Genomic DNA, 24,787 nt, shown 5'->3' on the forward strand with positions numbered 1-24,787 from the left:
CAGGATAAAGCCATGATGAGAATCACTTCTGCTGTGGGAAGACCAGTCAAGGTGGATCTGGCTACTAAGTTGGCGGAAAGGGGAAAATTTGCTCGGGCTTGCGTGCAAATTAATCTTGGTTTGCCGGTGGTCCGGAGTGTGATTGTCGATGAGTTTGAATATAAGGTGGAGTATGAATGCTTACACCTTATTTGTGACAAGTGCAATTGTTTCGGGCATCCAGCAACTGACTGCAGAATGACCCCAATAGATTCGGAAAGGGTGGATCGAAAGGAAACATCAGTGACCGAAACGGCGGCCCAGGTGGTGCAGCCACAGGAAGCCTCAAAAGAGAAAATTTTTGAATTTGGATGCAATCCCAAAGAGTCAGTGATAGTTGCAGAAATTGGGGAGGAATTAGATGATACGTTGCATGGGAAGGAAGTGGGGTCCCAACATTTAGAAAATGAGGCTGGCTGGACCAAAGTCAGCGGTAAAAGGAGAGAAAAATTGAGTCAATCAAACAAAGCCCAACAAACATCTAAAGATAAAATGCCGGTGCGCTCAAATCAGAAATTGGACCAGAACCGTGACTTTGGGCTACGTATGAGAGGAGCCAAATCAGGGGTGAAGACCGGGTCGGTTAGCGGATCTAAGGCACGCATGTCATCTTCCAAACAGCAAGGGGTGAAGGGCAAAGCTGTCTCCGTTGCGGTGCCGACTTTCACTGCCATTATCAAAAATGGACACAAGAGGTTGCGCCCTTCTTCTTTGCAGAATTCGCCGTCGACTCCAGACTGCCTTGGCGACACCAGCAAGCAGCAAATTGGCAAATTGGAAGGGTTGTCAGTGGAGGGACACATACAAACCGGGCAACAACCGGACAAGGACAAGCAAGGCCCAGGGGGATATGATGGTGGATCTTCATCATCTCGTTAGGGACTTCAGCTGAGGTTGGTCCTTTTACAATACAAATTGTTTTATGGATTATTTAGATTTAAGCTTTCTATTTTGGAATATTAGAGGTGCCTCTAATAAATTGGCCCGGGTTCATAGTAAGGAGTTAGCGAATAAATTTCATCCTACTTTTTTCATTCTGTTTGAAACCCATATTGCTTTCGAGAGGATGAAATCTTTTTGGAATAATCTAGGTTACCAGGGTGTTGGTATTGTTGAGGCTAATGGTCATAGTGGGGGTATCTGGGTTCTATGTTCTAATTCAAATATTTCTGTGAGAGTATTGGATGTAGTTGATCAATGTATCAGTTTTGAAATCACTATGGGCAATACATCTAGTTACTGCAGTGCGGTGTATGCTAATCCGCATATACATCGGCGTAAAGAACTGTGGGGTGACTTGACAAGGATTGCTAATATGATCCACGAACCTTGGATTGTGTTAGGGGACTTTAATGATGTTCTATTGCAGAGTGAAGTTAGAGGGGGGCAATTTAGACTTGCCAGAGCAGAACAATTTGCGGAAACATTGGAGGATTGTGGGCTGTTTGATATGGGGGCTATTGGGAGAAGATTCACTTGGTATAGGAAGGTGAAAGGTGGGGTGCAGGTGGCCAAGAAGCTTGATAGAGCAGTCATCAACCAGGACTGGCGACTAATGTTTCCGGAGGCTTATACTGAGGGGCTGGCGCGCCTTCACTCTGATCATTGCCCATTATTCACTAGGTGTAAGATGGAAAAGAGGGCTACCAAGGGCCATCGTCCGTTCAGATTCCAGGCTGCGTGGATGACTCATCCTCTTTTTAGGAATGTTGTTGATACAGCTTGGAATAGAGGAGCTCCGGATGTAGTCAAATGTTTGTTGGAGGTTCAAAAAGATGCAACTAGCTTCAATAAAAAAGTTTTTGGCAATATTTTTGTTAAGAAAAGGGAGTTGGAGAGGCTTTTGAATGACATTCAGATTACTCTGGAAAGTCGGGAGGATCAACAGCTTAGGATCAAAGAGCAAGTTTTGCATCAGGAACTGAATGATGTCCTTCTTCAAGAAGAGTTGTTGTGGTATCAAAAATCTAGAGAACAATGGGTGAGATGTGGAGACAGAAATACAAAATTTTTTCATCTGCAGACAGTTATCAGGAGAAAGAGGAACAAAATTCATGGGTTATTTTTGGAGGATGGGTCTTGGGCCACGGAGACTACGACTCTAGAAATGGCGGCAAATTCTTTCTTTCAAAAGCTCTTTTCTACAAGGGAGGATATTGACCTGGACGCCATGGGGCCTTTTCCTTGCCCGTCTCTTAGTAGTGAGGCTTGTCAAAAGTTTGTGGAACCGGTGACGTCTGAAGAGGTTAAAAGAGCTGTGATGACCATGAGTTCATTTAAAGCCCCAAGGCCAGATGGATTTCAAGCAATTTTCTACAAAGAGTTCTAGGACTCTCTTAGCAACGATGTGTGTGGACTGGTCAAGCGAGCCTTTGAGGGTGAGCCACTGAATGCGGCTATTTTTGATACTCTCATTGTTCTAATTCCTAAAGTGGAAGTTCCCTCTTCCTTACGAGAGTTTCGGCCTATTAGCTTATGTAATGTAATTTATAAAACTGTCACAAAGGTTCTAGTTAACAGGTTCAGACCTTTCCTGTCGGAGATCATTGGTCCTTTGCAAGGAGGGTTCATTCCAGGAAGAGGAACCACAGAGAATATTATCATTGCTCAAGAGATTATGCACTTCATGAGGAACACCAAGTCTCGAAAAGGGACCATGGCATTCAAGATTGATTTGGAAAAAGCTTATGACAGGGTAGACTGGCATTTTCTGGAAGCTACTTTGGTCCGGTTTGGGTTTCCAAAGGCTACCATTAATCTTATATTGAATTGTGTGACTTCCTCTTCGTTGGCAGTTTTGTGGAATGGGAACAGGCTCCAAAATTTCAATCCGAAGAGAGGGTTGAGGCAAGGAGATCCTATGTCTCCTTATCTTTTTGTACTCTGTATGGAAATGCTTGCCTGCTTTATCTCTCATAGAGTTTCCCAAGGTTTGTGGAACCCAGTTGCGGTTTCTAGGAATGGACCACGACTCTCTCATTTGATGTTTGCAGATGATCTTTTGCTTTTCTGTAAGGCATCAAAAGCTCAAGTAATAGAGGTCATGCATTGTTTGGACTTGTTTTCTAGAGCGTCAGGTTTAAAGGTAAATCTTCATAAGTCAAAGGCCCAGTGTTCCAAGAGGGTGTCAGAGAGGAGAAAAGAGGTTCTCTCAGGGGTCTCTAACATCCGGTTCTGCAATGATTTGGGTAAATACCTGGGAATTAACATCGGTCATGCCAGAGCTTCCAGGAAGACGGCTCAGGAGATTATTGAAAAAATTTCGAGGAAGCTCTCCAGTTGGAAAGGACGCCTACTGAATAAGGCAGGGAGGCTTTGTCTTGTTAAATCGGTTATGGCCTCTATCCCAGTTTATGAAATGCAAATTTCTCTTCTCCCGAAGTATGCATGTAATAAAATTGATTCCTTGATGAGACAATTCTTGTGGAAAGGCCAAGAGACTGGAAAAGGGCTGCCTCTGGTCAGGTGGGAGGTCGCCATAACTCCTAAAAAGGCAGGAGGATTGGGTATTAGGGATACTTCCTGTGCTAATATGGCGCTTATGGAAAAGTTGGTATGGGATTGTCTAAATAATAGTGAGAAGTTATGGGTGCAGGTTCTGAAGCATAAATATCTCAGGAATCAATCTGGTATGAACGGAAACAGTAGAAATTCTTCATCGGCTACCTGGAAGAACATTGTTAGTGCCTATGAGCATCTCAAGGAAGGGCTTTATTGGAATATTGGAGATGTCCACAAATCAGTTTGGCATGATGAGTGGACTCCTTTTGGTAAGCTTTGCAACCTTGTCCCTTATGTACATATTTCTGAATCAGATTTCATGGTGGCTGACTTGTGGAAAGGGGTGTCTTGGGAGGTTGATAGTCTTACCACGCCTATTCTGTATGAGATTAAGCAATTTATTTGTGGTCTGAGATATCCTAGTTTGACTGAGTTGGAGCCACAGTGGGAGTGGTGGCCTGCAGCAACAAAAAAGTATAGTGCAAGGGAGGGTTACAAATGGTTATTAAAGAAAACATTAAATTGGAATGCCAACAGTAATTGGAACTGGTTGTGGAACACAAACATTCCAGAGAAGTTCAAATTTACTATGTAGCTTAGCTTACATGATGCTCTACCAACTGAGACCTTTCGATTCAAGCGGCATTTAGCTTCTTCAGATATGTGTAAGCGATGTAACAAGGCACAGGAGACTATGGAGCATTGCCTTAGAGACTGTGAACGATCAAAGGCAATCTGGTATATGTTGGATCCTAGTATCCTAGACTCGACGGCTGGTACTGCTCTTGAAGAGTGGTTTCGGAAGGCCTTGGCTAACAATGAGGCGTCCTTTGGTGCAGGGCTTTGGTGGGTATGGAGACATAGGTGCAATGACATATTCAACATTGACAACCCTTGGACAGACCATAAGGTTGTTGCCTTGGCCAGAATTACCGCCAAGAACTTACAGCTTTACAGGAATCGAAGCAATGCCTTTAGGTCTCTCCGAAATTGCCTGTGTTGGGAACCACCGGTAGGCAATGGTTTTAAAGTTAATTGTGATGCAAGCTTGTATATGGATTCAAATTTAGCGGGATTTGGGTGTATTATTAGAGATTCTAAGGGAGATTGGATCTCGGGCTGCTCTGGAAGCATTCCCCTTGGTCTATAATCAGATGTGAATTATTTGCTGCTTGGAGGGGGCTGGTTTTAGCTTGGGATTGCGGTTTGAGGGATATTATATGTGAAACGGATTGCCTTGACATTCTGCCCATCATGCATGAGCTTACAAGTGGGTATTCATCTGAAGTAACAGATTTGGTTCTCAAGATTCAGGAGCTTTTATCTCGTCCTTGGCTTGTTCACGTTGAATGGGTGTCCCGAGAAGCAAATAGAGCTGCGGATTGAATGGCTAAATATGGTGCCAAGAGTAACTCTAATCATGTTATTTGGTCTGAGCCTGGTGTTGATCTCCAACGAATCATCCGCTCGGATTTAAGATAGTTTTTGCTTTGTTTCTTTCCTTGTTTAGACACTAAAAAAAAATTGTTAATTTATCCATTAAAAATCAACTATGAGTAATAAATCTTTTTTGTTAGAAATTTCGTTGTCTTTTAATGATAATTGTTAAGACTATTTAGTTTTTAGTTTTATTTTTTTATTATCTTTTTTAAATACATTAGTTAAATTTATTGTGTAAAATTAAAAAATATTAGTAATTTTTAAATTATTTTTGCTTATAAAAATTAAATAGAGAATATATTAGTGATTAACGTGTCACGTAAATATATTTTGAAAAGAGACATTGACAAATGACTAACCAGTCAAAAATCAAAAAAGGCATTTTTTTGTTGGAGGACCTCGCAGTCCATCGAAAAAATTATTTCACTAATTAATTGTGTATTTAAATTATTTTTTAACTAATAACATAAAGAAAATACTGATTGATTTCAAAATGGGGAATGCTAGAGGGACTTTTGTTGAACAATATAAACAACCACCAATCAAATAAAAATACACTACACTTCTAAATTTTTTTTTCACTGAATATATGAAGACTCGAATTCGGAACCTCTTAATTGAGTATGGGAAGACTATGCCATTTGAGCTATTGCTTCTTGACCACTACACCTCTAAATTAATTCTCTAAATTTTAATATTAAAATAATCATCCTACACTAATAAAATGAACATCCGATATATCTATGTTGTTTTAATATTTTAATATTTTCCTTTCAAGATAATGTCAAGGTGTGAGAGCCTCTGATTTTGAGAAGTTTAAGATTGGAGGCTTGACATGTTTTGCGGAATGGTGGATTTGGCTGCTTTCAAATTAGTCAAGTGGCTGAGTTCTAGTATTTTTTACGTGAGAGAGAGACATGGGACACTATACTCTCTCTACTCATACTTATCACACTCGTAATCATCCCTGTCGGTTTGGGAATGCAACGACATCATCAATCTTGTCTATACCTTCCAATTGCCATTAACATAAATAAATGCTTTTAACATTCAAGTCTTGCTTCAAAAACTCTGTTAAACTCCAGTAATTTCACAACCGTTACATTATTAGAAATTTAGAATCATGTTAATATTTTTAATAGTGTGAGATTATATTTAATGATATGTGATTATTTTTTTTTTTACTGATTAAGTGCTACCCAAATTTTAAAAAATAGCTATCCTTTAGACTTTCTCATATAAATATGCATAACAGCATAAGGAGTTGCGGGTTTCCAAGGTTGGTTGTGCAGCAGTTTTGCATTTTCCAGACTGAAACTATGAACTACCATCAAAATCCGGATCAAGAGACACATGTGTCATAAATATACAGGGATACCAAATAATACATCCAGATTTTCATTCCCTTATCACCAGTAGAATCTTATCATCTTAACTGCATAAACAATCATGGAAACAAGATTGTTAACAAAAACTAAGATGCTTGCTTGCTTTTTAGAAAGCTCCCCTTATATTTTTTTGGAGAATGCTAGGGGACAATGACTTTGTTGAACAATATGAATAACCATCAATCAAATAAAAATACACTACACCTCCAAATTAATCTTCTAAATTTTAATATTAAAATAACTATCTGTACACTAGTAAAATGAAGATCCGATATATCTATTGTTTACATTGTTTAATATTTTTATTGTTTACCTATACTTTTCCTATTTTTTTTAGATGGATTCTATAACCGAGTCTAATTTTTGTCTAAATTATTTACTTTTATACTTTAAAATTAAATATTAATTTTTAATTATTTTTAATAAATTAGACAATTATTTTTAGACACCATAACAATCATAATTTTGATATTTATTTGATAAACATCTTGTATAAATTAAAGACAAAAGCTTATTAAATCTATATCTCCCGTTCCGAATTTTAACAGTTGACTTGCAAATATTATTACAAATTTGACTGCAACACTTGTTTTATGATTTCCTTTTTGTTGGTTCAAAGAAAACACATTTTATCATTGCGTGCTGATTAATGATATATATTTGTGTTTGAAAAAATATATATATACCCTTTTTTGTTGGTTGCAATACTTGTTTTTTGCCAGTTATATATGTCTGCAGTAGCATTTTGTAAGGTTGTTTTCTGTTTCCCAAGCCATTTTGTTGTTTCATCTTTTCTATGTTGATGGAATCAAGCATTTTTTTTTAGTGCAATGAAGAGATAACAACACTCGGTCATGAATATCTGTATCTTCATCTATGTTCTTAGGTAGCGTTTGATGGAGAGACAGAGACGGAAAAACTTAGACTGAGACTAAGAGACGGGAATTGAAATAAATCTTAGTATTATGTTTGGTGCAAAATGGGAGACAGGAATTGAAACAAGAATGAAACTCTAATTTAATTTGCACAAAGGGTAAAATTAGAATTAATTAATTGAAATGAAAGTATTTTAAGTATAAAATATTATTAAAGTTTCAGTCTCCATCTCTAAAAATTTCAGTCCCCTGTGTCCTTATTTTTTGGAGGTACTAAAATTTTAGAGACAGAGATCTCTGAACTAACAAACACGATACTGAGTCTCAGTTTCTCAGTCTCAGTATCTCAAAACAAACGCTTCCTTATAGAGTAAGCCTTGTCCTACAGGGCCAATAAATAGTGAGCCTCATTATGTGGTGTGGCTATGCCGCCTCCAATAAATTGATCAACTTAACATGTTTTCTATAGAAATTTCTGTATTTTATGTCAAGTAATTCCCCTTGAGTACAAGTCAATACCACAACCATCAATTTAATTTTGCTAGATAACAAAAACAGGTGCAAGAATGCTTTCAAAATTTCACCTTAGATGCTAGATCATTCTCCTCCAACACAGCCATAAAAGTGAAAGTTCCGCAGAACTTTGATACACAAATATCTGTAACTGTAAGGGCATCCAGAGTTAGCACAACCAAGCTTCATTATCCTGCTGCTGGAATTGTGGCTCCACTGTCACACATGGACTGCACTTTCAGTTAAGATCTACAACAACCAAACACTAAATTCCATCCCACAGAAAACACACAATATAAATATCTGTAGAAAGAACAAAGCAACTATCTTCAGTTTCAATTAACAATTTAACATGGATACATATAAATTATTTGTGACTAGCCATTTCATTCATTACCAATGCGATTGATGTATACACTCATTAAGTTGCTGAACCCCTGATCTGATCATGCATGAATATAAACAAACATACAACAAAAACCTTAATCCCCAAAACATGAAGAAAAAGCAGAAAAAGGAAGCTTGTCAAGGTGCTCTAGGATCAGTGCCATGCTGCCAAACATAAACAAGCTCATCCCAACCAGTGCTGGCCATCAAGCCTTCAACAAGAACACTCATATCAACACCAACCGCGAACTCCGTGTGATGATCGTACCGACTCACAAGCGCATCCTCCACCATGAAATCCCAAACACAAACCGTCATATCATAAGAGCAAGACACCATCAAATTCCGCACGTGCGGTGAAAACCTCACCTTCCTCACCGCATACCCGTGCCCATTCATAACCGCAATCGGAACCCTAAAACTCCTCACATCCCAAACCTTGATGCTCTTATCCACCGAAGCAGTCGCAATTATGCAGTCGTCGTACTTGTTCCAATCGCAAGTTAGCACCTCCAATTCGTGAGGAGGGAACACCATGGTGGACGAAGGTTCACGAACATCCCAGACGCGGAGGGTGCAGTCGCCGGAGGCGGACGCGAAGACGTCGGCGTGGCGGGGGTTCCATACGGCGGAGTAGACGCAATAGGAGTGTTCCTTGAAGGTGCGGAGCGAGGAGGGGCGGTCGAGGGTCCAGAGCTTGACGGTGTCGTCCCAGGACGAGGTGAGGAAGGAGTCGCGGCGGAGGGGGTTGTAGTCGGCGGAGTGGACCTCGCGTGTGTGCTCGCGAAGGGACCGGATAGGGTTGGAAGTAGGCGGTAGTGCGGTGTCGTAGAGCTTGACGGAGCCGTCGGCGACGGCGGCAACGAGGAGGGAGTCGTGGGACTCGGACCAGGCAACATCGTAGACTCCGTCGGCGGTGTCGTAGGCGGCGATCTCGGTGAAGGGCTGGGAAGGGTTTGGGGAGAGGGAGAGGACGTGGAGGCGGCCGTTGCCGAGGATACCGAAGTTCTGCGCGGTTGCTACGGCGAGGCGGTCCTCGTAGAAGGGGCTGAACTTGACGGAGTAACCGTTGAATGGAGTCTTGAATACCGGCATCGCTGATTTGATTCACTTTTCAGATTCAATTGATTCGAAGCTGATGATTTCTGCGTTCAACTACGTCTTCTTCCTCTTCGCCTCCCTTTACCATTATCCTTTTTTTTAATAATATTTTCTTTTTTGCTCCCATCAATCAAATGAAGCTATGCAACTACTGCCCACTGCCTACTATTTTTCCAAAAATTCAAAAGCAGGCCCATTCTCTTGGGCCTTGGCCTCTTGCCGCATACTGTCCATTAATACCAAACAAAAATTGTTTGGGCTTCTACGAGCGATGCGTTATTTGTTTAAAACATAATAATGAATCTCACAAAAAAACAGAAAGAAAAATTATTTTGGGCGAAAATTATTTTTGTAACCAAAGTTTCTGAATTTTTTAGACATTTATTTAAGAGTTTAGTTAAATAATAACTTATATACCTAGCAAATCACCAAAAAAAAAAAAAAAAAAACCTTATTTACCTAGCATTACTATTATTTGAAGTTACATTTTAAATTAGTTGTTCTACATATGATGATAGGACTAACACTCTTCACTTCCTCCACTTAACTTCAGCTGCTTCACTGTTTTATTTATTTTTAATTACTCGATGGTAAGTCTACAAAATTTGTATGATATACATTTTCTTCCCCATGTATAAACTGTTCAAATATATAGTTTATGTAACACATTTAAAACTTTCTGCGAAATAATTGGGTTCAAATAGAGTGTATAATGATGCATCAACCATGGACCACGGATCACATGCATGCTCCCCTCAATTAATTCGTCCTTTTAGGGCTTAAACCATGGAGCTGTGACATATCATAATTTCCTATTATTAAAATACACTAACCCCATTAGTCCTGTCTATTTTCTTCCACAAATTATGTGGGTTAGTTCAGCTTGTTTTTAATCATTCATTTCATTTATGTATCGTACCTGAGGGGCTAATTAAAATCGCAAGCTAAATTAAGTCATATAATATATGATAGTACTTCAAAATTTGAGCTTTGAATCTATTTTTATTTATTTATTCAAGTGTATGCAGCTTGCGCCATGCTTCAATTCTAGTTGAAATTCCTCAATTTGTCTGCAAATAATAGAGTCGAGATTTTCTTTTTCCCCTGGCCAGAAACTTAGATATTAAACATGAGAATAGACGGATAACTATTTTTTTAAATAAACAATTATCCAATATTTTTCTTTTCATTTAATTTTTTCCCTCTATAATAACAATTCAAACTCTCAATTCTTATTTATTTCTCTTTTATTGGATTAATAATTATTAATTAAAGAAAATTAAATTACTAACAAAATCGAATACACATATAACCAGACTTAACAACTAATATGGATTTTGGCCCCATCTCACACTTCTCTAGTTCTCTTGACCAAATAAGTGGCTCGGAGAGGAATTTATAATAAATAAAATTAATAGCACTACAGCCACTACTAGCTTGAATAAGTAAGATCTCTTTCTTTCAGGATCACATGAAATTTATGGCAATAGCTATGTGTATCCAACTAATTTAAGAACCAGCACTACAATTATGCATGATTAAAATCCACATGATGTTGACCACAAATTTTACAAATTTTGAGAAAAGGACAAATAGGTCTCTGACCTTTTGTCCCGCAGATATTTTCGTTCCTAACCATTGATAAATACTTTTAAGTTCCTGACCTTCACAAAATTTGGACGGATCAGTCCCTGACGGAGGTATTTGGATGGAGGGACTAATCCGTCCAAATTTTGTGAAGGTCAGAGATTTAAAAATATTTTTCAATGGTTAAGGACGAAAATGTCTGCGGGACAAAAAATCAGGGACCTATTTATCTTTTTCTCAAAAATTGTCCACCATCTTTTAGAGAGAAAAATAATTTAAAATTATTTTATTTAACAAAAAAATAATTTCAAATATTTTTTTCGCTAGTAGAACATTTTATGAGAAAATTGAATCATATGAAAGACTAAGTAGTGATATAGAAGCAGAAAATTTTTCAAAAAACTCTTTAGTGGTTTAAAACCGTCGTAAATCGGCAATTAAGCCGCCGTTATTCTCTGCATGTGCCGTAGTGATATAAGTGATATATAATAAAACACAATAACATTGTTTAATTTATAATTTTATATAACTAATTTTATAATTCATTATGTGTACACCTTTTATCATAAAATTATTTTAATATTAGTATTTTTTAACAATCAAATACGTATTTTTATTGTTTTATTTGACAATTAAAAAATAATTTAAATATACAATTAATTAATAACAACTATATATTTTCATTCGAATTTTAACAGTCTTTAGTGTATGAATAATTTTTTTATCTTTTATTTTATTTTATCTAGTAGAATAATATTTGTTATTTTTGTTATATATTTTAATTTCCTTTATGTTTATCTACTTGAGAGGGAAGAGACAACGTCATAACCTAATATAATTATCATTTAATTTAATTAGTAATAAATAATAGGGTATGGCATCTATCTTATTCTTATCTTCTATATACATGCATATTATTGAAGATAATTAATTAAATTGAAGAGTTCACCTGAACCAAGCAAAGAATTTTAATTAATAATGATGATGTAGTAGCTATTCCTGTATGTATATAGGTTGTTGTATCCTGTCCTTTTTTTGCTTGCTATTTTCTCTTTGGAATTTTGTTCTTTCTCTACGTATAGAATAGAAGCTTGACTGATTTTTTATGTTCTTTAACCTATATATGAAAACAATAAGAGCAGCTCAACATAAAATTAAAAAGTTGTTTTGTCATGTAGTGCTTGTGGGGTTCCCCAACTAAGCACAATCCCTTGATTTATGAAGGACTTTGATAGTTTGATTGGATTCATATGGCTGGAATTTGGAGCCATTCCAACAAAACTCATTAATAATATAATGCTCATCAAGCTAGCTAAGTAGTCAAGGCTTCATTTTCTTTGTTCTCCAAAAAAACACTAAAATCAACTACAAAGTAAATTGTCCTTTTGGAAAATTGAATGACTATGAGTCATATTTGAAAGAATTATTGTTGACATGAAACTACTACATTATATGATTTCCCAGTCAATAATTGTGCATTGGCCAACCTTGCATGCTAAGGCTCCAACATTTTTCCTTCTTTTCAATTTTTCATCCACTATCATTATTATTAATTAGTAGTCCTCCTAGCTACACCCTAATAGCATCAAGGAGATAGAGAACTAGTAGTTTTCAATTTTTCATGTCATGTTATTTTCAAGTAGTTATATAATAATTAATCAGTATTAATTATTAATAATAATACTATTATATATTGAAGCCATCATCACTTATTGTTGTGATACATACTGCAATATTATCTTTCACGCACTATATTTTGTTTTATTTATTTTATTTTTCTTAATTTTTTATTGGCTTCATCATCATATCTCTCAGTTTATTTTTCATACTACTCACTCCTCCTTTATATCTGATCTGATCTTCACTTTTCTTCACTTGTATTTATTATCTTAATTTATTTTATTCTCGTTGTTAATTAGTACCCCACATATAGTTTATATGTGTTATGCATATATGTAATCTTTTATCAGATAAAAATCAACTTTGGTTGGTCAAATCAGCTCGTTTGTTCGTTTATGATTAGTGATAAATCTTTTAAGTAGCTATATAATTTTGTAGAATATATTAGGAGGATAATAAATTAAAATTATTTTATTTAATTTAACATCTATAATTTTATGTATATAGTATTTAAAATTATATATTTATTATATTTAATAATAAGTATTATTTTAGAAATAATTAATGAATATAAAATAAAATAATTTTGAACTAATTTTTATCGTCTTTTAAATATTTTTTTTTTATTTTTTAATAATCAATTTAATTTTTTAAACCGCGTGGAATCAATTTGTTATATGATTTTCCCCCCTTAATTTAACGAAAAGTAAAACTATTAGCAATTCAAGCTAAGTGGTTCAATATTTATTGTAGATGCTATACTTCATAATTAATTTGTTGGAATTAACGGTAGACAAGGGAACTAGTAAGTTATGCATAAAATTTTATAAGATATATAGGGTCACATTCAACATCAAATCCCCCTATAATAACACCATCTATACATCCGTACTAGTTAAAAGTGGGGCCCACATTTATGGAAGCGACAACTAAAATTTAAGCAGCTAATAAACCATCCAAATTCAATAGTGTTAACTTCCTATCTTATTGCTAATATTAGAGAAATAAAAAATAGTTTAAATTTATTTTATCGGACGCACTACACATCTATGTAACCATGTAATTAAGTTGGCTCAAGTTTAAAATAATTCACGCGCTTCTAATCTTATTAAATAAACGTGATTTTCACACACTCTATACACACGAAACCATTACATTCCTGCTTCATTATGAAAAAACGTTCCGTCTTCTTCAAAACGCACGAAAACGCTACTTCTCTTTGAATCTCTCTCAAAATTACTCAAACTTCATTTACGTTTTTTGTAAAAACTACTACTGCAGAAGAATCGCGAGAAGATTTGGTAAGGAACAACCACAAACGAACGAAAACAGCAATACAGACTACCAAAGGTATGAGAAAACTACTGTTCATTTGAAATCTTGCAATGTCGCGTTTCTCCTAGTTGCATTTTAGGTTTACTGGATTGATTTGCTTCGTTTAGTAGATCGAACTATTGTGAATGCATTTTTACAGTATAACTAGGGTTTGGAATGAAATTTTTTGTTATTTTCATTCAGTTCAGTACATAGTGTAACTAGGGCTTTGAAATTGTTTGTTACTCTATTCAGTACTTCTTTTGCATGAAGAAATACTCCTCTTGATGATTAAAAGTTGAAAACGATTTATTCTTCACATAAACATTGTTCAGTTCGGTGGCATTCTTTTTCTTTGTTCAGGGTTTAGGATTACTATGATTGAATTTTTACAGTATAACTAGGATTTTGAATGAAATTTGTTGTTATTTTCATTCATTTAAGTGGATAATTTAACTAGGACTTTGAATGAAATTTGTTGTTATTTTGTTGTGATAGCATGCAAAAATTATTTCCTAATATTTTCATTATTTATGGTGTTTGATTTTGTGCATGAATGAGTTTCGGTTCAGTGGCCTGTGACATTTTAATTGACTTGATTAAGATATATATGCTTGTGCTTATCGGTGTATTGAGTGAAGTATTGACCAAATTTTTTCATTACAGCAAAACAGAACAAAACAATGGTGACAATGAAGGAGAAGTCGCACTATAACGTAAGCACATTAAATATATTTATCTGTTTTCATTTGAATAATATATATTTTGTATTATAAATATATCCTCACATTCTGTTTCAAAACTTGTAGAAAACTCATGATTGCAGATGCCAAACAAAGGCAATAGCAACAGTGTTCAGGGATATGACTCAAGAAAAGAAAGATATAGTGGAAGAAATGGGATTTGGTGCCCTGGCACATGTCTCAGAAATGAATGTCTCTCATGTCCTCTTGAGAGAATTGATTGATCGCTTTGATGAAGAGAAAGGATGTTTGAAAACTCTTCAGGAAAAAATATACATAACTCCTCAGAAAGTAGCAGCTGCCCTGGGCATAACCAACGGCGGTAATACAATTTCTCCTTCCTACTTATTTTCAATTCATTGGTATGTAAAAAATTAAACTGAGCCTTTTTTACTGATTTTTGCTATTAAAATATTGTAGGGAATCGTTATGCTGATAAGGTAGATTACAACAAACTGAAACCGGAAGACAAGGAATGTGCTGGATATGAGCGTTGAAGGGAAGGATAACCGACAAGAGGACTTTTATTGTCTTCGTACAAAAGTTCTTCTTGCTGCAGACAATGGTAAGTGTGGCCTCTCCGATTCATAAGCCACCGATCTTTCATGTGAACAACATTCGGGAATGGGATTGGGCAAAACATGTGCTCAACTTCTTGATGAAAGGAGTTGAAAACAAAAGAAAGGGGAGGAAACAGTCTGTTGATGGCTGTGTTTTTGTGTTGATGTTGATATACTTCCATGAAACCAAGTTCCCTCGCCTGTTCGGACCTGATGCTCCCCCGGTACCGTGGGTGGCCCATTGGACAAAGCAAATGATGCTTGAAAGGATTTCTAGCAAAGCAACATAACCATTGGTAAATACTCTACTAAATTTTTTCCTAAACTTTGGTTTCAAATGCTTTTAAAATACTCTACTAACTAAATAAACTTCTGTTTTAGGTTATAGTTAATATATTTGTCCTACTTGCAATTGTTAGTGTATTCATTTAAATATTTGTGCACTTAGAAATATTTTTCTTGATGATTAAATATTTGTCACGTATTATTCACCATATGAATTTTGTTCAGTTCGGTGGGCTTGCTCCCTTTGGTTCACTTGATTGTTAATTTGTTCATTTGAATTCTTCTGCATTCAGAAAGATTATTCTTGATGATTAAATGATTGTTATTGTATTACTCATTAAATAATTGAGTCCTTGTTTTTATTTTAGAGACTTCTGTACAAAAAGGAAGAAAAATGAAAAAACAAAAACAAGGATGTTGGATAAAAAAGAAAAAGGAAAGAAAATAAAAACGAAAATTGTCAATCTGGATTCTTCTTCGGAAGAAGAAAGATTTTCTGAATCTGAATCTCAATCTGAATCCGACAAAACACCACCAGTAAAGAAAACAAGACAAAATCTTGTTGAGACGGATTCAGAATCAACAAGTGAAACTGAAAGCATTCCCACGGATTCAAAAAGCAAAAGTGAATCCGAAAATCAGTAAGTTTAATGTTCATATTGATTTCATTTAACTTGTATTTGCTTAAATTTGTTCTTATACGCTTGTTCTTATGTATTGCAGAAAAGAAGAAATCGAAAAAATCGGAACAAAGAAAAGAAAACAACCACCGAAGGTGGTTAGAAAACAAACCAAAAAAAGGAAGCCTGTGCCGACAGATTCAGAGAGCACAAGCAAATCTGAAAGCCAGTAAGTATTAATGAATTGCTTTCGGTTCGGTGGTCTTCTAATTTTTGGTTCAGCATTTTAATAGTTTTTGGTTCGGTGGTGTCCGTAAGTTTCTTTCACTTCATTGTTAGTGTCTTTTTCTTGCTTATATTTTTCTCCGGTATAAATTCAATGTCTTTGTCTGTGTTGCAGAGAAAAAGAAATTGAGAAAATACCCATAATAAAAAGAAAACAACCGCAAAGGGCGGCAAAAAAGTAAACACAATCTGACAAGTAGTAAGTTTCTCGAATCATATTTTCTTTTACTTTATTGATGCTTTCGTTTTAGGTTCCTTCAAACTTATTTTATGAACTTTCAGATCTGAACAAATAAAAGACAGCGCTGCAGAAAGAAGAAGACAAGTATTGGAGACAATAAGAGAAAAGAGGTCAAAGAAAAGAAAGGATGGAGCTCAAACAGCGAAGGTTGCTTCGGATCAGTTTGACTCGACGGAGCCATAAAATGATTTGTCTGAGAGGTAAGATTCGGCTTCTTTTATCGAATTATTTTTCTTTCTTTGCTAACTATTGATAGAACATTTTCTAATTCCTCTGGATTCAATTACTAATATTTATTTATCTTGGTTAGACTGCTGACTGTAAATCTCGGAAGTGAACCACTCTTGCAGACTCAGGGAAGCTCCACACGGTCTGTAAATGCCCAAGACAATACCAGGTAAATTAGTTCGTTGCACTCTTTACTTTCGGTTCGGTAGTTTCCAAAAATGAATTTCATGTATTTCTAGACCTCTACTTTTAATCTTGGTTTCTAATTTTAATTTGTTATCTTTTTTTAGGAAAAATACCCCGGAAACCACAGTAAAATATTTTAGAAAAAAGAAAATCCATCCAAGAAGGACTTTAAAACGTCCACCAGTATAAGTTAAAAATATTTATATTACTCTTTTATATTTAGGTAATTAAATTTTGTATAACTAATCACACGGTAAACGTGTTTAAATGTCACTAGCGCTACACCCGATTCTCAGCTACAAATCATTGAGGTTCGACAAGAAACTTGTTCTAAACCTTTAGAAATGTGAGTTTTTGAATGTGCAGATCCCGTTTCTTAGAACAAATTCTACTTATTCAACATTAATTTCTTTTTTGTTTACATTCCTTAGAAATCCTCTTGCGTTGTCTCTTCTAAGTTCTCTTCAGGAAGAGTTGATCAATGATGACTTTATCTATGTCTCTCCAGAAAGTCAAACACAACAAACCTCTTATGAAGAGTAAGTTTATAAATATTTATTCACCACATGAATCTTGTTTGGTTCGGTGGGCTCATAAAATACTTTTTATTATTTTTAATAGAATAAGATAATAATTTGGGATCATTATTGAACTGCTTCCTCTTTAATGCAGCAGCCCTTGGGAAATGGGAACCACAACAGCAGCCGAGCAAAGAACCACCGGCACAACAAACTGAACAACAAGAGCAGGCTGCTGAGGAATCTTCACCAAGAAATACAGAGCCAGAACCTTCAATTAATGTCTAAGTTTTAATTAATATCATTTTTATAATCTTTGATCTAGCTGGTAATTAAAATTTTTTTTATTAAAAAAATCTGTATCATTACTAAAATCTTTTCTGTTTAATGCAGCAGCCCTCCCAAGCAACAACAACAACAACAATAACAACAACAACAACAACAACAAGCACAGCCTGAATTGTAAGTTTTACCATTGCTCACCACATTGTTTAATTTCGGTTCAGTGGGCTCATAAAATACTTTTTATTTTTTTAATAGAATACTCTTTAATGCAGCAGCCCTCAGGAACCGCAACAGCAGCCCAACAAAGAAGTAACAATGCAGCAATAAGAAGAAGAAGTACATGTTAATGTGTATGTTTTACTACTTATACAAATTCCGATAATTTTCCTTCACTACATGCTTTAATTGTAAGTTTTATCTCTTCTGTTTCTTACAGCTGCCCTCCAAAACCCAAAAAGCAGGCTGTCGAGATATCTTCACTGAGGAAAACAGAGCCAGAACCTATGTTGTCGGTTACGAGTTCTGTTATTAAAGAGTTACTCAACGATGACTATATCTATGAAATTTCTGATAATGAGTAAGTTGCACATAAAAATTATTTTTATTAATTTTAATGGGTTGTTTTTGAACTATTTTTTGTTTAATGCAGCAGCCCTGCTAAAAAACAACAGCAACCTAGGCAACGGGAAGATGATATGCATTCCTTTAGCCTTGGGATAAGTCCACCAACATCTCAACCAACTCATCCCTCTGAGCCGCCTGTTTCACAACTTGAAATCCTTGCAGAGGCGGTGGTAGATGCTGGAGTGATGGCAGCATTAAAGTTTGCTGAAGCAACATCTTCCGAGCCAACCTTACCAGCTGCTGAAGTTTTCAAAACTCCGGAAAAAAAGATAAAAATCTCGAAGGAGTTGATCGAAAAGTATTATCATTAGATGACACATGTGAAAATAACAAAAGATAGTAGCAACGAATATGATACAATATTTGTCTTGAAACATGAGGCACTTTACGAGGGGTTAAGAGAATATTTTATGTCTCTAATGCCCAAATAACAAGTGCATGCCACGGTAAATTCTTTGCCAATTGCGTTAATGTTAATGATTTTTCTAAACACTCTTATACAGTATATCTCATAAATTTTAGGGATAAGTACGATTTTGGTCCTTAACGTAGAGGTCGAAAATTTATTTCATCCCCGGTCTTTTTTCGCTATAAAATGGTCTCCAAGATTTTAGTTTGTTTTAAAATCGTCCTTTTTACCAATTTTATTTTTTATTACCAAATTATCCCTCATTAAAAAAATTATAAAATAAAATAAATATAAAATAAAAAAAAAAGAGGAAAGAAATGGTACAGAGAAGCAGGGGTGGGGAGAGAAAGAAAGGGGGGGTGGGGCGCGAGAAGGGGGGAGGGAGGAGGGGGGAGAGAAGGGGGACGCCATACCGCTGCACCGCCACTGCCTGCCCGCCGCCTCTTCTTCCGCCATACTGCCCGCCGCTTCTTCTTCTTCTTCTTCTTCTTCTTCTTCTTCTTCTTCTTCTTCTTCTTCTTCTTCTTCTTCTTCTGCTCCTCCTCCTCCCCAGAGCAACTGCGACCCTCTCCCCTCCTTCTCTCCTTCCCTGTCTCAGACTCCTCGAACCAGAGCTCACCGTCGACGAGCCTCCCCTGCTTCACCATCGCGCAGCAACATGGAGCCTCCCCTGCTTCACCACCGCCAGCGAGCCTCCCTGCTTCCCCTCCCTCAATCCCTGTCACAGAAGGAATCAGAGCTCACCGCCGCCCGTTACCCTCCCTCCAGCCCCTTTCTGTCATGCCCAGACCACCGGCGCTCCACCACTGCCTTCCCTGTCCCCTCTTTTCTGTTTTCTATTTTCATAATCCAGTTATCATTTTGCTTTCAATTTCTGTTTTTGGTTAGTGTTAGATGCTTGATTTGATTCTGGATTAGTTTAGCTGGATTTTAATTTTCTGTTAGTTGATTTTAGGGTATTGAATTGCTGAGAATTGTTGCTAAATTGTTGTTGAGCTTCTGTTATTGAATTGCTGAAAATTACTTCTGCTGTTCTTCCGCTTCTGCTTGATGTTCTGTTTTTGGTTGATGGTTCTTCTGATTTTCAATTTTGTTGATGGTTCTAATGATGATGATGATGATGATGATGATGATGGTGGTGGTGGTGGTGGTGGTGGGTTCTGGTTTAACTTGGGTTCCTGGTTGATTTTGTTGTTCTGATGATGATGATGATGATGACCATGATATAATGGTGGTGGTGGTGCTTAGGCTTCTCTGCTGAGGTTGGTTAATTTTGGGGGTGAAGGGGAAATGATATTTTCATCCGAAGGACGATTTTAAAACAAACTGAAACCTTGGGGACCATTTTGTAGCGAAAAAAAGGTCGGGAACGAAATAAATTTGTGGCCTCTACGTTAGGGACCAAAATCGTACTTATCTCTAAATTTTATTTGTGTAGGTTGTCAATATACATAGCATGATTCTCAACCAAATAAAAGTTCGCCGGTATGAGGAACAAATATATATTGTGCCGCTGGATATTGTGGTAAGCTAAATTTCTTATTCCCTGCTGATTGCTGTTTGGTTCAGTGGGAATGTTAATATTGATTCACCTGATTGTTATGTGTTGCGTTGAGTTCTTTTGCATGATTGAATATTTTTCACATTTTATTCAGATATGAATTGCGTTTAACTAATGTTCGTTTTGTAGAATTTTATGTTGGAAAGACATGGCATGGACTACACTGATAAAAGCACAAACAAGGCTTACAAGTTTGATGTTGAGCAGTATGCCCACTACCGCCAGTTTCTTGACAAGAGAAAACTTGCATCGCATCCATTTGTAAGTTGTAATTTCTAAAAATTCTTCGATAATTATCTTGTTTGTTGTTGTTTCGACTGAAATATTCTATCATTTTCCCAAACTTAAGCTATTTGTGTCAATTTGCAATGGAGCGCATTGGTGGTTGTGGATTGCTGATGTCAACAAAAAGAAATTCTATGTCCTTGACCCTGTAAATAAGCCGAGAAAAGATATACCTGAATCAAGAGTGAAATTGAACAAATTTGTTGTAAGTTATTTTGTTGTAAATTATTCAAATTATTCAGTAGATGAGAGGAGTTCGGTTCACTGTTGTTGCTTCTCTTTATTTACTTTTTGTGTCCCTTTCAAGGTTTAATAATTTTTCAGATGAGGTATACGCTGGGGCAGAACCCTTAATGGTGGACAGACCGGGAGAGGAAGCAGAGTATATCACACTAAATGGTCAATGTACAGAGTAAGAATCTTTCTCATCTATAGTGCTATTTTTAATGTGTTTTATTTTGTATACTATTAATCGTATTATACTGAATTCTTGCTTAGCTATGATTGTGGAATATATGTGATGAAATGGCTCGAAATAATTGATCCACGAAAGATCAAAAGTGGGAAGAGATATAAATATAAAGCTTGGACACAAGTAAGTACTTTCTAAATTAATAAATTTCTTTCTTTTCTTATTTCATTCAGTTGAGTGGATAGTTTAACTAGGGCTTTGAAATTGGTTGTTATTATGTTCAGTACTTCTTTTGCATGGATAAATACTATTATTGTTGATTCAAAGTTAATCACCATTTATTCACCACACGAACATTGTTCAGTTCGTTGGCCTTTGTGATTTTGATTTACTTGATATTTAATGTGTTCAGGGTTTAGGGTTATTGTGATTGCATTTTTACAGTATAACTAGCACTTTGAATGATATTGTTCTTATTTTAGTTGGGTATTTCTTATGTAACTAATTCCTTTCAATTGAAATATAGCAAGAGATTGATGACTTCAGGTACCAATATGATCCGAATCTTATGTTGCATGAAATGAACAAAATCAGAGACCAAGTGATTTGGAAATCTGAAGCAATAAGACTCCCAAAGCCATCTGTTGTCCTCTCCAGCCCTTATTGTAAATTCACATCTGGGGATTTAGATAGTAAATAGCATATACTATGATTGACTGGTTGTAATTAACAATATTTTGTTTAACTTGTTAAAAAAGCAAACAATGCTTCTTTCAAATATATATATGTCAATATTAATGTAAATGTTAATGTATATATCTATTCTTAATATCAATGTATATATCAAATGTTAATATTTATATTTGATTCAAGATGGATTACTCATCTGAGATGTTAATTTATATATCTGTTGGAACTGTTTAGCTGCTGTTTTATTCCAGGTTCTCAGTAATTACAATCAGTGTATTTACCAATACATTACGAACACCAAAAAAACACAGTGAACCAAAATGAATACACTGGTCGAACCGAAAGTTGCAAACACACTGTACAGAAATTCAGAGAGCTAAACCATGAACCCCCTAAACCCTAAGTCCTAACCCTAAACCTTAAACCCTAAACACTAAACACTAAACCCTAAACCCTAAACCCTGAACTATAAACCCTAAACACTGAACCCTGAACCCATACACCCTAAACCCCTAAACCCTAAGCCCTAAACCTTAAACCCTAAACCCGGAACCCTAAACCCTGAACCATGAACACTGAATCCTAAACCCATAAACCCTAAACCCAAAATCATGAACCCTAAACCCTAAGTCCTAACCCCTAAACCCTAAACTCTGAACCCTGAACCATAAACCCTAAACACTGAACCCATGAACCCTGAACCCTGAACTTTGAACCCATAAACCCCTGAACCCTGAACCCTAAACCTTAAACCCTAAACCCTAAACCCTAAACCTTGAACCATGAATACTGAACCCTGAACCCATAAACCCTAAAACCCTAAACCCAAAATCCTGAACCCTGAAAATCCATCCAAGAAAGAGTTTTAAAACTACACCAATGTAAGTTAAAAATATTTATGTTACTCTTTTAGATTTTTTTTAATAATTTTTGTTTAATTAATCACACGGAAAATGTAACTAGCACTACACCTGATTCCCGTTTCTCAGAATAAATTCTAATTATTCAACTTAGAAATTAATGCACTAGACGAATTGAAAAACTACATATATCAATATAGCAGAAAACTAATTATAATAAAATGTTTCTATCAGTTTTTAGTTTCAGAAATACATGAACTCTGACATTTATATTAATAAAAAACTAAAACGTAGTGAACTGAAATTTATACCTTGCTTGGAGATGTCTTTTTCTTTTCCTTCATGGCATTTGAGATTTTTTTTCCAGGTTTGATCCAAGTCTGTTCTTGGGCCGACCTCTTGTTTTGACGCGTGGTGGGCTTTAAAGGTCGTTCACCTCGCTCAATGTCGCTTCTTTGTGGGATAATAAACTTTTTTCTTTGCTTCTCTCTTGATATTCTTGCATCTCCACCATGACCTTGTCAAACGCTCGGTGCAGAATTCCAGTTAATGCCTCGAACTCGGATGCAAATTCGCATATATTGTACGACCGAAACACCAATTCGTCAAATCTCTTACTTCTCGGCTCTAATAGAGGTTCATATTGGCTGCTCTTGATGTGTCTGTGCCTCCTCTTTATATTCTTGCTCCAGCGTTCCATTATGTATTTCAGTGCAGCGTTATCTATTCGCTCAAAGCTTAGGACGCTTAGGGAATGGCGGCATAATATGCCCCCTTGACTCGAACAGCAAACACTAGCACTTTACCTCCCGTGATACTGCGTCGTAGGTGACAAAAAACTTGTTAAATGTGGAGGTTGAAAACCTGCTCTACGACTTCGTATATTGTGAAACCTAGGGTGGAATGCATTGATCTTGTGATACAGTTCACTTTACCTCTAAATTGAGCTTGAACTTCCATAAACTTCTCATGGGTATACACATGCAGAAACTGGGCCTCTATTGCTGATTTTGTTGCACACAGTATCACAATGTGAAAATCTGCAGCGTCGAATACTCTCTCTGTTTCCTCTCTGCTTGCTAGGCAATTGTCATATTGCTTGACGAATTGTCTCAAGGAGCTGTTGCGTGTAATGAACTTGTTGAAAAATGAATGCATGATATTGCTCCTTTGTGTGCTTCTCATCCCGGCCCAGAAGTGGTGATCCAAGTAAACTGGAATCCATATATGCCGATCCTCGTACAGCGCTGCATAATAAATCGAACCAATATGGTGTGGTGAATTGAAAATAGTGCATATTTTGAAAAAAACAAAGGTATGGGCGTGGAAATAATTCGAATTGAAACCTCGGTTACCTAACAGCCACTAGTTGCCTTCGATGCCGTACTTTGTGATGAAATCATTCCAGTTTCTATCAAATGCGTCTTTTTTGTACGAGTTCCAAACAACATGGCTCATCTCTTGATTAATATCATCATGTCGCTTGTAGCTGTTTAGTTTGTTAGGGATATTCTTCATGATGTGCTAGATGCACCACCGGTGAATTGTTGTTGGCATGCACAGCTCAATTGCCCTTTGAATCGATGCGTATTAGTCGGTAAGAATGTCTTTTGGTGCCTTCTCTCCCATACAACGGAGCCAACACTCGAATAGCCATTTGAATGATTGGATGTCCTCATTTTTCATTAGCGCGCATCCAAGAAGTGTTGACTGATCGTGGTGATTCATACCCACAAAAGAACCTAAAACCAGATTGTACCTGCATAAATAGACGCACCCAGACCGTGGTGAACCGAAATTGGTACATTCATCGAACATAAAACTATATGCGACTGAACCGAATACCTGTTTGTGTTGTAGGTGGTGTCGAATGAAATCACGTCTCCAAAATACTCACATGCGGCCCTGCTTCTTGCGTCGGCTCATAATGCATGTTTAATGCAATGATCGCCTTCGAGGTTGAGCTCAAAGAAGAAATTTTGGTTCTTCTCTTTCATTCTTAGTAGGTACTTCCCAAATTCTTTGGCATCATCTTGTTCCGAAATATTCCGTATTTTCCTTGTGATATAATTTTTCACGTCTTTTTCTATAAAACTTAGTTCACGGTGGCTGCGAGCTGCTGCCACAAATAATTGGTAAGTTTTGCTCGGTCTGATTTCGGCTTCCTCATTGGTTTCGATGGTGCGATGCACAAACATGTTAAGCTCCCTGTGTTGTTTGAGCATCTCTG

At 36.3% G+C, this 24,787-nt stretch overlaps 3 protein-coding genes across 3 annotated transcripts; 2 read left to right on the plus strand and 1 right to left on the minus strand.

Moving 5' to 3' along the window:
• The first annotated feature begins 1,105 nt into the window (after positions 1 to 1,105).
• Positions 1,106 to 2,368, plus strand: LOC140182774 (uncharacterized). Its single transcript, XM_072230148.1, has one exon. It carries the CDS (start codon positions 1,106 to 1,108, stop codon positions 2,366 to 2,368), a length of 1,263 nt encoding a protein of 420 aa, XP_072086249.1.
• Positions 2,369 to 2,384: 16 nt separating this feature from the next.
• Positions 2,385 to 8,002, plus strand: LOC140182775 (uncharacterized). The gene is made up of 5 exons (XM_072230149.1): positions 2,385 to 2,417; positions 2,546 to 3,317; positions 3,471 to 4,041; positions 4,141 to 4,552; positions 7,802 to 8,002. Exons 1-5 carry the CDS (start codon positions 2,385 to 2,387, stop codon positions 8,000 to 8,002), a joined length of 1,989 nt encoding a protein of 662 aa, XP_072086250.1.
• A 109-nt stretch (positions 8,003 to 8,111) lies between these two features.
• On the minus strand, positions 8,112 to 9,715 carry LOC112783015 (peroxisome biogenesis protein 7). Its single transcript, XM_025825743.3, has one exon. The coding sequence runs from the start codon at positions 9,236 to 9,238 to the stop codon at positions 8,282 to 8,284; it is 957 nt and encodes a 318-aa protein (XP_025681528.1). The 5' UTR covers positions 9,239 to 9,715; the 3' UTR covers positions 8,112 to 8,281.
• Between the last annotated feature and the right edge of the window lie 15,072 nt (positions 9,716 to 24,787).

The sequence above is a fragment of the Arachis hypogaea genome, chromosome 20 (genome assembly GCF_003086295.3).
Source record: "Arachis hypogaea cultivar Tifrunner chromosome 20, arahy.Tifrunner.gnm2.J5K5, whole genome shotgun sequence".
Classification (NCBI taxonomy): Eukaryota; Viridiplantae; Streptophyta; class Magnoliopsida; order Fabales; family Fabaceae; genus Arachis; species Arachis hypogaea.